We start from the raw sequence: 12,487 nt of genomic DNA, 5'->3' as shown, positions 1-12,487 counted from the left end.
GCTGAGGTTACGGTGCCCAGTTCTACCCAAACTGCCACTCTAACCCCATCCAGCTGAGTGGCCTTGCTGGGAGCAGCAGCAGGCCCTGGGGAGCAGCACCCAGGCCCCAGGGAGCAGCAGGCAGCCCCCTGGGAGCAGCAGCAGCAGGCAGGGGCAGCAGGCAAGCCCCTGGGGGCAGGGGCAGGGCAGGGCAGGGCAGACCTGTTGAGCTCCCGGATGGCGCGGAGCCTGCGGATGTAGCGCCGGCAGCTGGGCAGCACCGACAGGTGGTGGCTGTGCAGAGTCAGGAAGAAACACTCCGTGGGGAACTTGGGCTCACTGAACGGACACGGATCCCTGTCTGGAAAACAAACCAAGAAGGGAGCAGCAGAGGTGAGCAGATTGAAAAATGAACTGCCTTATCTAGGGGGGAACTCGGCTCTCTTTAAAACCAGGAAGAGCAGACAGCAGCAAGAAAAGGGATTCAGAAACATGGGAATTGTTTGCTGGATTCAAGTGCTTCCATGTAGCAGAAGGCACAGGAATGCTCAGGAAGTACTCACAGAGTTCAGCAACCCAGGCTGCAACATCCTCCATGGTCGCCTTCACCCTGGTCTCGTCCGCAGGGAGCTCGATGCGGCACCGGGGGTGGAAGATGTACATGGGATCCACCGTCTCCAGCTTGATCTTGGTGCTCAGCTGCTGCAGCACCCACAGGAAGTTGAGCATGAAGCCATCTGTGGACACCAGACGGTCGTCTGTCTGTGGGGGAGAAAGCAAAGGGCTGAGGGCAGGCTGAGGCACCAGGGCACAGACTGCAACAGCAATGAGGGGTGCAGGTTCAAGAGCAGGGAGCAGTGAAGAACATGACTCTGCCAGGACACTGCTGTGATGATGGGAAGGTCAGTTACCAGCTCACAGATCTCCCTTCTCTGGGGTTCAGTAGTCACTCTCAAGGCCATTAAAAGACACATAAAATGAAGCAGAAAATGATCTAAGAAATTAAAAGGGCTTAAAAGGGCCTCTTTGGAGAATGGTTTGCCACAGATAAAAAGAGCAATAGAAAAGCTTCAAACAGGTGCTGAGCTTCAGTTCCTAAGCTTTATCTTTATCTTGTACTTTCTGTTACTTCTTCACTGGGATTTCACAGAAAATTCCTAGTAATACTTTACAGAAATATTCCCAGTAATGGTTCCACATGTCTGCTTTTGAAACAGAGACATGAGACAACAATGAACAGCTTCAGCTGTTCAGGACCCACACACAGATTTTATCCCAGGAAACCTGTGCAATGCATTAATTAAAAAATGGCAAAATCCCCTCCCTGGTTGTATCTGCACTGCTCCTCTTGCAGACTCCACACCAAGCCCAGCCCCTGACCAGCTGGGAAGGCTGTTTGTTACACACACTCAGCTGGGCTGAAACCTCAGAGGTGGGGCAGGGGGGGCACATCTCATACAGAGCCCCTGGTAAAGAAGTGACCCCTCAGCCCTAACTGATCAAACAGATCATTCCAGCAATGAAGGATGTATTGAAAGAGACAAAGACTGAGGACAGGGCTGCACTCAGAACTCTTCTGTGCTCCTTCTAGACCACCATTGCATGAGCCTTGCAGTGCTATTTGTGGGCAGGGGAGGCCCAAGAGTCACAGGAAGAGCATTTCCTTTTACCCACCTGCATTTGGGCCTTCTTCATGTTGGCATTGACCACAGCAGCCATGTAGGACAGAGCTGCTTCCCGGGTCTCCCCATTCAGCAGGATGCTGTGCAGGATCTTGAACAGCTCTTGCTGCAATTGCAAACAAACATCCTGTCAGGCATCACACTCCTGCCTTCTGCTCTGTGTTTTTATGCTCTACAAATTCCACAAGACTCCCCAGAACTTCTCTTATGGTCTTCTTGTCCACTTTCTGTGCATGTGTTAGTCATGACATCAGTCACACAGGAGCTGTAAACACAGGCCCAGTGTAGTGACACACTCTCCTACCACAGTGTTTGTTTACTCAGCCCTCAACCCCAACTGTGACCCCTGACTTAACTGAGCTGATATTTTCTGCATTGCCTTACAGCCTTAGAGAAATATTTGTAGCACTGTATTTTTTCCCCAATTCCTTTCAGCCACATGCTAAAGGATCTGTGGTTTAACACAGAAGCTCATTTTTTACATTGTATTCATCTCTGGCAAGAGCCAAAGGCCACAGACTGTGCATTCCTGTAAGAACTGAGATCACTCACCCTTGCCAACTCCAGGTAGTGCTGCAAGGACTGGCTGACAACACGGGTGTTTTCAAGAGTAATGGCAGGCCCTGAGAAGTACTTTTCAACTACTTTGTTCTGGAAGGAAGATGGATATTGGGAAATGCATCAAATGCACTGGGGCAGCAAAAAACCCTCACAACACAAACCCCACCATGCTACTCCCAACCCCCTTCTGTGACACTCACATCGTCCTCAGCAAACACAGAGAGACTGAAGAAGGCTCCAAGGTAGGAAAGTCTTTGCAATTCTCTTCCTGCACCTGTGCTTAAAGATTTAGGCAACCACAAGGGCAAGGACACAACCTAAAAATAGGAGAAACAGCAAGTTCTTCAAGGCTGCTGTGCCAGCCCTGCTGCTGCCACCCTGCAGTGTCTGCCACACACCCCCAGCTCTGCCACACTCAGTGCTGTGAGGGCACCAGGAGACACCTCCTCAGCACTGCAGCCACCCAACCAACTCCTGCTTGTCCTACTTTTCCCAAATTCTCAGGGAACAGCAGTCCCTTTCCCAGCTGAATTCCATCTGCTGTTTCTCCAGCAGCCCTTGCCTGGAGTTCTGGGAATGCTGGGACTGCACCCACCACCAGACATGGTCCTCTGAACTTGGCATACTTACCAAACTGCACATGGGGTGTGTTTTCCCAAACTTGATTTCACAAAGTTCACATAGTGCCTATAAAGAAATCCCAGCAAAAATTACTTTTGTGAGTAATTCCTTGGTAACCTGTCTGCAAAAACAAGCTTGATGTGGCAACTGCTAAAGAGCCAGACCTTCTTCCCTTGACCTGTGGAAAAACTTCACTCTCATGGTGAGGAGAGTGAGAGCACACCCTGCTCTCATTTCAGCTCTTACATCTGCTCCAAGTTGTCTCAAAAAAGCCAACACATCTCCCAGAATAATAAACTATTGCACTTATTTCAAAAATTAGCTGTGCAAATTGTTGTTTGCTCAGAACATGACAATGCCTGTGCTGGACTCCTGACCCACCACATTAAACCAGCAACAATAATAAACAGAGCAATTGTTCTCTCCATACACCAAGGCCTTTGTCTTCTCAATCAGAGTGGAAAAATGTCAACTGAACAGAGGGCCCAGGAACAAAGAATCCTATCCAGGATCTCTAACCCACTTCCAACTGCAGCACAGAAAAAAGAAAGCAGTTGTAACAGAGACTTCTGGAACACAAAAATACTGTTGGCTTTCCCACTTCTCCTGTGTTACATGTTCCCATTCTTCAGTTACACTCCAGCTAGCAGTGCTACTCCATCCTGTGCCAGACAGAGACAATGAAAACAGACTCATTTCCAAGCAGCCCTTCCTTGTAGCCAACAGCCAAACTTGCACCAGTTCACAGTTTAAACTGGGGGAGTAACAGCAGGGCAGGGAAACACAGAACCAGCAAAAATTACTGTTCTCTGCAGAGTTAATTGATTTGCTTTGCAGCACTCCAGTCCAGCTGAGTGCAAGTTAAAGCTGAGGTGTAGGAGCCTTTTCTGCCTCACACACTGAGGGTGCTGCAAGGGGAAGGTGTGGCCTGACAGTGCCCCAGTTACCAACCCCAGACTGCTCTGGGGAGGCCAAACACACCTGGCAGGAGAGTGGTTTGGTCTGTCAGTAAAAGCAGATCTGGGACTGAGAATGCACTTTAAAATCCTAAAATAAACCCTTCAACTTTTCAGCCAGGGAATATTATGGTATTCCCTCATTAAAGTCTCCAGTTCAAACATTTTGGGTTTAATGCAATAGGTCTGAGCTTCCCACATACAAAAGTGGGTCCAACATACACTGGGTGTTATTTTCCAGACTTAAACCAGGATTTATAACCATGCACAGTATTATAATTAGGAGGGAATCCATACATTTGATTAACCTCTTATGAAGCAATGCACACAAATATTTGAGTAGAGCACCAGACAAAGTGTTCACTAAGCTTAAGCCATTGTTGGCCTCACACTCTACAGATTTTTAATGGCCTTTTACACATCTTGCACCACATTAAGCTTCTGACAGAGTTGAACAGCAACCCACTCATCCAAAAATCCCCAAAATGTTGAAGTACATTATCTTGGATAGAACTGGCATGTTGTCAGTGATGATAAAGAACTTGCTCCTAGAAATGGCCAGTCCTTACCATAAGGGGATATTTAAAATTGTCACTGTCCAGGGAGCTCTCTTTGGAAGCTGCAGCCAGGCCTTGTAGGATGGGAATAAAGATCTGTGAAAACACAAGTGGATCACTTTATTGAAAAACAGGAAACAATCCAATGCCTCTATTGCTGACCACAGCATGAAGTGCCTGTTCCCCCTCCAAATACTGACACTTACACCAAAGCAAAACTAAGACATTTTCTTTAAATAACCAGTTAAGCCTGAAGGCTTAAGAGATTACTCAAAGCTGAAAACCAACTTGTTTGCTTTGTGCCAGTGCTCAGGTGCCCTCCAGCTCTCTGCAGGAAGGTGTCACACACAAACCAGGGCCCTGCACAGGTGCCCAAAGCCTGAGTGCCCAGGGGGTAATTCCCTCCCTGAGCACTTGGGGTGATGACACAGCCCCCACCTGGCAGGATGGGTAAGATGGTACAGAAAATGAGCAGCACTCAAGGATTGTTGGGAAAGAGGAAGTGGCTTGACAGGAACTTATTAATCAGAAGTAATTAAACCCATTTAGTAAGTCCCAATCACACTGTACCCTCATAAAAGAAACCAACAATAGTTTTGGAACAGCAACAAGAGATGCCACTGAATTTTAAAGTGTTTTCTGTTGCTTCTATGAAGAGACTCCCATTGCTCAGCAGGTGATGGCCCCAAGGATAAATCTGGGAATGCTGCCCCTGGACACTGCCAGTAACAATCACAGGCTGCAACTCTTGTTTTTACCCATGCCTTACCTGTTTGAACACCTCTTCATCCTGATAAGTTGTTCTCACCAGTTCTTGGATGAAGCCAAATGGGAGATTCCTACACAGCATGTATGGTACCAGCAGAGACTGCTGCTGCAACGACCTTTAGTTGCATTGAAAAAGAGTAAAAATCCAAAACTACTGATTATTTGCAGCAGTATTTGCAAAAACATCAGACAATCACAGGTCAGGAGGTGTCTGAAAGCACATTATCAACCTATTCCCTTCAGAAGGGACTGATCTTGTCTGCTCAAGTCACTTGGGGAGGGGTTTTTCTGACCCAGATGCTGCTGCCAAGCCCACCCTGTGCTGATGAGGCTGGAAGGAAGAGCAGCCTCTGTGCAGTAACTGGTTGCCCCTGTCTAGTGACAAACCCCTTTATAAGGCTCAACTAGTGAAGGAACAACCTTCTTTACCTGTGCTTTTCCACATTAGTCTTTCCTGAATTAATACAATCAGGACTTTTAACTGCTCCCTATGATTTTTGAAGAAGTATCTTTTATTTCTCTTATTACATATATAATACTTACTCTAATGCCAGCCCTGGTTCATGCAGACAAAACTAATCTCAAGCACAATTAGTAACTGCTGCACCTCTAAAGATTACAGAAGTGTTCTCTGGGGACACAAATATAAAATCATGCAGATTCTAGTAAAAGTCATATATCCTGTTTTTAAATCTTTTTTGCTGGTCCAGCTAAACTGGCTGCTGGTTCAACAGCTGCCCCTGCAGTCCCAGAGTGGTGATTCAGTGCAGGAGGCCCCAGACAGCCTTCCATGACCAAACAGATGCTCCATCCCTTTAGCAGCTTTCCCTACACACTTTAAGGCTGTCTGTAAGATGCAGCTCTGCTGGGCACCACAGGAGCAGGGCCCCAGAGTCTGTAAGTACAACAGTTCAGGCAGAAGGCAAGGCAAACACCAGCTTAGTCAGCTCAGATCCCATTGAAACTGGTCACAAAACTGGGCAATTTCACCCAGACATGATCAGAAAACACTCAAACTCCTTTCCACCAACACATCAGTTGTAAAGCAACAAACTATTGCTCTGGCACATAAATCTCCTGCTCTAACAACTGACTTAGTTTGCTCTCTCACCCCCAGGGTTAACCCACCCCTGCCTGGTGTGTCAGTAACATCAGCTTTACTGTTTGCTCTCTCACCCTCAAGGTTAACCCACCCCTCCCTGGTGTTTCCCTGCACATCAACCTTACTTAGTTTCCCATCTCACCCCAGGGTTAACCCACTCCTGGCCTGTTTCCCTGCACATCAGCTTTACTTAGTTTGCTATTTCAGCCTCAGGATTAACCCATCCCTGCCTGGTGTGTCAGTAACATCAGCTTTACTTAGTTTCCCACCTCCCCCCAGGGTTACCCCACCCCAGCTGTGCCCAGTTTCCCACCTGCCCCCAGGGTTACCCCACCCCAGCTGTGCCCAGTTTCCCATCTCACCCCAGGGTTACCCCACCCCAGCTGTGCCCAGTTTCCCATCTCACCCCAGGGTTACCCCACCCCAGCTGTGCCCAGTTTCCCATCTCACCCCCAGGGTTAACCCACTCCTGGCCTGTTTCCCTGCACATCAGCTTTACTTAGTTTGCTATTTCAGCCTCAGGATTAACCCATCCCTGCCTGGTGTGTCAGTAACATCAGCTTTACTTAGTTTCCCACCTCCCCCCAGGGTTACCCCACCCCAGCTGTGCCCAGTTTCCCATCTCACCCCAGGGTTACCCCACCCCAGCTGTGCCCAGTTTCCCACCTCCCCCCAGGGTTACCCCACCCCAGCTGTGCCCAGTTTCCCACCTCCCCCCAGGGTTACCCCACCCCAGCTGTGCCCAGTTTCCCACCTCCCCCCAGGGTTACCCCACCCCAGCTGTGCCCAGTTTCCCACCTCCCCCCAGGGTTACCCCACCCCAGCTGTGCCCAGTTTCCCACCTCCCCCCAGGGTTACCCCACCCCAGCTGTGCCCAGTTTCCCACCTCCCCCCAGGGTTACCCCACCCCAGCTGTGCCCAGTTTCCCACCTCCCCCCAGGGTTACCCCACCCCAGCTGTGCCCAGTTTCCCACCTCCCCCCAGGGTTACCCCACCCCAGCCCTGCTTACCTGGGCTGTGTCAGGGACCCCTGGAGCACCAGAGCCGCGTGGGAAATGCACTGGGAGCGGATGTTGCTCAGTAACTGGCTCACTGTGGGCAGGCTACACATCTGAGAAAAACAGCTCCACTTTAATGCAGGACACAATTTGGATACAGCACAGACAGGAACTATGATACATTCCTTTATTTGGGCAGTATAAATGCAATATGCAAACTGGGTTTAGCTCTTCTCCAGTTAAACCCTGCCAGGTTATAGATAAGGAGTGTTGGTGGGTTGTTTTTAACCCAGAAGGAAAAGCTCAGAGCAGAATATACAACACTGACAGGGAGCTGGTCTCATAAAAATGTGTTTTACATGGAATATACTTGGATAAAAAGCAGTAGATCAAAAGGGGAAGGATCATTTCTAACACAGTGCTTATTTAAGAGATAAGAAATATATATGTGATTCAAATATGACAAATTAACGAGTCAAAGGGACCTAATAAATTCTATAAATCTATTTCTACAACTAAACCATAGAGAATAAACTCTCAATCCCCACCAAGGAGCAAGAGGAGCTTCCCTCCTCTGCAATGTACCTTTGGTGCTTTTCTCTCCTCTATTCCAACTCTGTCAAAACACTCAATGAGGTAGTTCAGCATCTCTGTCTCCTTGCAGTTCTCAATGGTGAAGTGGTCACTGCAGGACTCGGACACACTGGAGCTGCCAGAGCCTCCCATGCTTCAAACACAAGAGGCAGAAACAAGGCATTAGGGACAGTTCTTGCCCTGTGCACACTCAAACCATTCACCAGCTCTTCCTCTGCCAGTGCCCTGGACACTCCACCCCAGCCCACTCACGGCTCACCAGTCGCAGTTTCTGAGCTGGGTGAGCTCTCCATGCACCATGTCCAGCCCTGGGCACTCAGAGCTGAAACACAACTGGAGAATCAATTCCTTATCACAGAATCAGCATCAGCTGGGCTGGTGGAGACCTCTGAGACCAGGGAGCCCAACCCATGGCCCAACACCACCTGGTCACCCAGAACATGGCACTCAGTGCCACGTCCAGTTTCTTCTGAAACCCCTCCAGGGACAGCGACTCCACCAGGTCCCTGGACAGCCCCTTCCCATGTCTCAGCACCCTCTCTGTTACTAACTAAGGATCTGACAGACAGAACAAGGTGCATAGCTTTGAAGGGCATCACTGAATCCCTCAATTCTCACCTGACAATGCCAAAAAGGAGCAGGGTTTGAGCTCTGCCTGAGCTGGGACACTCAGGACACCCCAACACTCCCATACTGTGGTGCAGCCCCTGCACAGGCCCCACTGCTGGCACTGAAAGTGGCAGAAATGTCCCTGTTCTGTTACCACCACCCAGCCATGGAGGGCAGGAGCCTCCCAGGGCCAAGAGGAGACCTGAGTTGACAGACACCTGATGTGCTCCAAGGAAGGAGAACAAACCAACCAGGAGGCACATCCAGCTCCTCTGAACACTCCCTCATTCAAGAGCATTTCATTCCAACTCAAGCATTTCAGTTCCCTCACAGCAAACCACACCATTCCATTAAGTGGCACAGCACTGGGGGGAAAGCCCACTGATGCTGTGAACACAAAAACTGAACCTACAAAACCAAAACCATCCCTGAGACTGCAGAGAAGTGGAAACGAGTGAGAACAGCCCCACAACTCAATCTCAGACTTGTTATCTCAACAGAATTCTTCTCTACACAACAGCTTGGCAGAGCTAATTAAAAGCAAAATCCTCATTTTGCAGAAGAGAATTAAGACATGATATACTCACTTTATGTAAATGAAATTTTAAAAATAGCAATTACAAGGCTGGTCTGCTGCAATTCTCACAGAAAAGTCTGTGTACAGTCAGAGTGGATTGAAATGAAGACCAATTTATAAGTCCCAAATCTTAAACTGGAAAATAAGAGTATTTGTTTCCTTAAATGCAGCTTTCTAAAAACCACGTTTAAACCCACAAACTGCCAAAGCTGGAATTTCCTTTAAACTGTAAAATAATTTACATTTTTCTAATGGAGCTGCACAAATCTGTTGTGCAAACTCTGCAGCCCAACCAATAAATCAGGGAGAGGTTATTGCTGCTCAGCATCTGGTAGCTCAGCTTGTTAAGAAACAACATTCCAACAGCAGCAATCCCTGTTTGCAGAGAGATGTTTCCAGTTACTCAATTAAAACTAACCCATGTAAAACACAGATCTATTGAAACACTCCTCACTAACCACAAAATTATGCTGTTTTTTTCTACAGTCTCTCTTTTTAACCTCTTGACTTCTCACATTCAGCTTAAAAATAGTCTGTTAAGAAAGTAAACTTAGATGAAACCTTACTAGTTCTATCGTGAGGGATTCTGTTAATGACTTCACTGCAGCAGCAACACGAGGCTCACACCTCCCTCACACACTGAAGGCCTCAAAATGCAAGTTGTTGCATAATTGTTTGTAATTTAACCAACGACTCACTGCTGGCTGCAAAATGCCAGGACAGAATAAACAAACTAAACCCCAGGAGCACAGCAGAAATCCTCCCCAAAGCCTGGCACTCAGTCCAACAGTTGGGTTCACTCACAATTAAACACAACAGTGGGGGAAATAACCCTGAATTCCACATACACAACCCCCTACACGAGTGTTACCAGTTCCCTCCCTGAAACCAGACTGGGATGGGAAACAGGAGATGCTGCTTGGAAGGTGTTCCAGGTACCAGCAGCTGTAACATCTCTTAGGAAAGTATTTCTGTATCAGAAAATGTATCTGTAACCACTGAGGGATTACTCTGCAAAGGAATGTAAAACCTGACAAGATCTCACCCTGCACTTGTATTTCCAAGAGCTGTTTTTCCCTTGGCAGGTTTTTCCAGCACCTCACCAGCTCCAGCACAGATCTCCCCAATACCAGTTCTCATTCTGTTTCCACATGTCTTGATGTCACACCAATGAAAGGCCTTTGCCACATCATTCACAAACCTCTGCTTTCCAGTGGAATAGTCAACTCTTGACCCTCCTGTCTTGGCTGTTCCAGCTACATCAGCCTCTGCTACAGCCCTGCCAAGCACCAGTCTGAGCTCTCAGGTGTATTTTGTCACAGGCTACAGGGCTGATCCTCAGCTGTGCAACAGCCAGGAAGCTTCAGAGTCACCCTGTTGGCATCAGCTGGTTCTTTGTCACTGTATCTTTTTCTACATGTTACCCCTTGGCCTCAATTTCCAGTTTTTCACAGGAAAACACGCAGGTGATGTACCAGTGACTTAAAATTACAGCCAGGGGTGAATGCTGTTCCTCCTACTCACACAGCCTGAGTTCCCCTCAAACAGCACTGCAGGAGCCATGCTCATTAAGCCTAAAGACAGTACAATTAACATTTACCTTAGTCAACTCTTCCAAAAGAGCTGACTAACTGCCCTCATTACACTTGTTTACACTCCCCGACCAGGCAGCCCAGTCAGGTTCTTCCCCACCTCGCTTCGAGGATGACTTGACACTACCCAGACTGTTAGTGCCTAAACAACCAAACATGCAGGTTACATTCTCTTTCTCAGATACCTGGACCCAAACTGGACACAAGAAAAATCATCATCTTCATTTTCTTCATCACTACTGTCCTCAGACACATCAGAAACGGCAAGAAGGAGGAGGGAGAAAGGGTTGTCGTGTAAACTACCACAACAGAAATGGAAAAGGCCATCAGATTTTTTTAAGCCAGAAGAAAGAGTAAATGGCAGCTTTTCTTTTTAAGTCTCTCAAAAACCATCCTCTGTAAACATGCAGACAAAAGGTAACTCTGTTAGTAAAACCAAGGCCATACTAACATGCTCTGTTACACTCCCACAGCTATTCAGGTACCAAAACCACCACACATTTGCAACCCAGGAACTGAAAAAGCATTTTTGAGACCCTGTGAAAATTATGGCTGAAGTGGAATGTTTAGACATGACTGAATAGTAAGTATTACAATTCTAAGCTTTAAAGCAATGGTCTCAAAACCCTGTGTGCTGCTTTCTCCCTCCTGCAGGGACAAGGGATTCCAGGAGCAGCCAACAGAGGAAATGCAGTGGTACTTGGCATGACACTCTGAAATAGGCTGATCTGTAATTTGAATCAGTGCACCAGGGAATCAGACCTAACCCAGTCCAGCAAGTGACAGCTTTCAACAAATTAACTAAAGCCCTACTGAGAAAACTGATGTCAGAACAGGAGGTTTGTTTGGTTTACTGTCCAGCAGCAGTGACTGGCAGAAAAGCTCCCAGTTTAACTGCAATGGATGTAGGAAGGGGAGGAAATTCAACCCCCACTGCTGCTTTTAAAGCAATCCCATCACAGCTGAGACACCGCAAAAGGCTGAACGACTTGGCACAGACAGTGGTTAGCAAGTCACGGGATTAGAGCAAACCCAGAAACCAGCTGGGGGTGAGTAGGGTGAGCTCAGCACACACAGAGGTTCCCCCAGCCTGCACAGCACACAGCACTCTGCCCTGGCAGTACCTAGGAGGGCTCCTGCCCTGCAGGGACAGCTGCCTGTGCCGTGCCCCGGGCGATGCCACCGGCCAGGGCGGGCCCGTGGCCGTGGGACGCGGGCGGGAGGTGGAGACTGGCACGGCTGCAGGGCCAGCAGCCACAGCTGGAGGGCTGGCTGGGATAGGTGGCATGGAAACACCCAAGGAACGTGGGGTGGAAGAAGCAGAAAAGCCTCCAGGGTGGGCCACAGTGTATGGCCGGTACCTCGGAGACGGCGGCTGCGTCCAGGAGGGGCTGGTCACTGGGAGGTGGGAGCTGCCAGGAAGGGGAGGCACAGCTGAGCTGGCAACTGAGCTGGCTGGTGGGGCAAGAGATGAACCAGTCATTGGTACATAGCTTGTGAAATTGGTAGGAGGAGCTGGACTAGTCCCATAGAGACTAAACCAGTTACAGGGGAAAAAGAAAAAAAAAAAAGCAATGATTTAGGATATGCAGAAAAAAAGAGTGAAAAAGATAAAATGAGCAAGAGAAGTCCTTGCCCTTCTGCTGACTCTTCAGCAATAGTTCTGCAGCTCACACACATTATTCCTTTCTACTGTTGTTGAATAAAACTACATCACAACCCACACACTTTTAGGAGTCACTTGTCATGCAAGTTGGGGATACTTCTCAGCAGGAAACAGTTACATGGCTTCAATCTATCAAATACACCTCTAGCCATGGCTTGTAATCAAAAATGGTGAAATGGAGGCACGTTCACATGAAGAAGAGAGAAAAACTTTAAAAATGGATTC

The 12,487-nt window shown here is 48.2% G+C and overlaps 1 protein-coding gene across 2 annotated transcripts in view; it reads right to left on the bottom strand.

The window, feature by feature from the left end:
- Positions 1–12,487, bottom strand: part of UBE4B (ubiquitination factor E4B) — a 36,899-nt gene that overhangs the window by 11,756 nt on the left and 12,656 nt on the right. Inside the window, exons 7-18 of one of the 2 annotated variants that reach the window (XM_071575435.1) lie at positions 11,721–12,131; positions 10,782–10,895; positions 7,810–7,951; positions 7,237–7,337; positions 5,126–5,240; positions 4,369–4,452; positions 2,853–2,909; positions 2,423–2,539; positions 2,214–2,312; positions 1,654–1,767; positions 543–741; positions 202–340 (exon numbers count right to left, since the gene is read on the bottom strand). In XM_071575435.1, the coding sequence (XP_071431536.1) occupies positions 202–340; positions 543–741; positions 1,654–1,767; positions 2,214–2,312; positions 2,423–2,539; positions 2,853–2,909; positions 4,369–4,452; positions 5,126–5,240; positions 7,237–7,337; positions 7,810–7,951; positions 10,782–10,895; positions 11,721–12,131 (1,692 nt within the window). The remainder of the gene's footprint in view (positions 1–201; positions 341–542; positions 742–1,653; positions 1,768–2,213; positions 2,313–2,422; positions 2,540–2,852; positions 2,910–4,368; positions 4,453–5,125; positions 5,241–7,236; positions 7,338–7,809; positions 7,952–10,781; positions 10,896–11,720; positions 12,132–12,487) is intronic. The other variant, XM_071575434.1, reaches the window with a different exon arrangement.

This window comes from Pithys albifrons, chromosome 22 (assembly GCF_047495875.1).
Source record: "Pithys albifrons albifrons isolate INPA30051 chromosome 22, PitAlb_v1, whole genome shotgun sequence".
NCBI lineage: Eukaryota > Metazoa > Chordata > Aves > Passeriformes > Thamnophilidae > Pithys > Pithys albifrons.
Note: the sequence above shows the minus strand (reverse complement) of the source record. Positions and strands in the feature narration are given on the sequence as shown.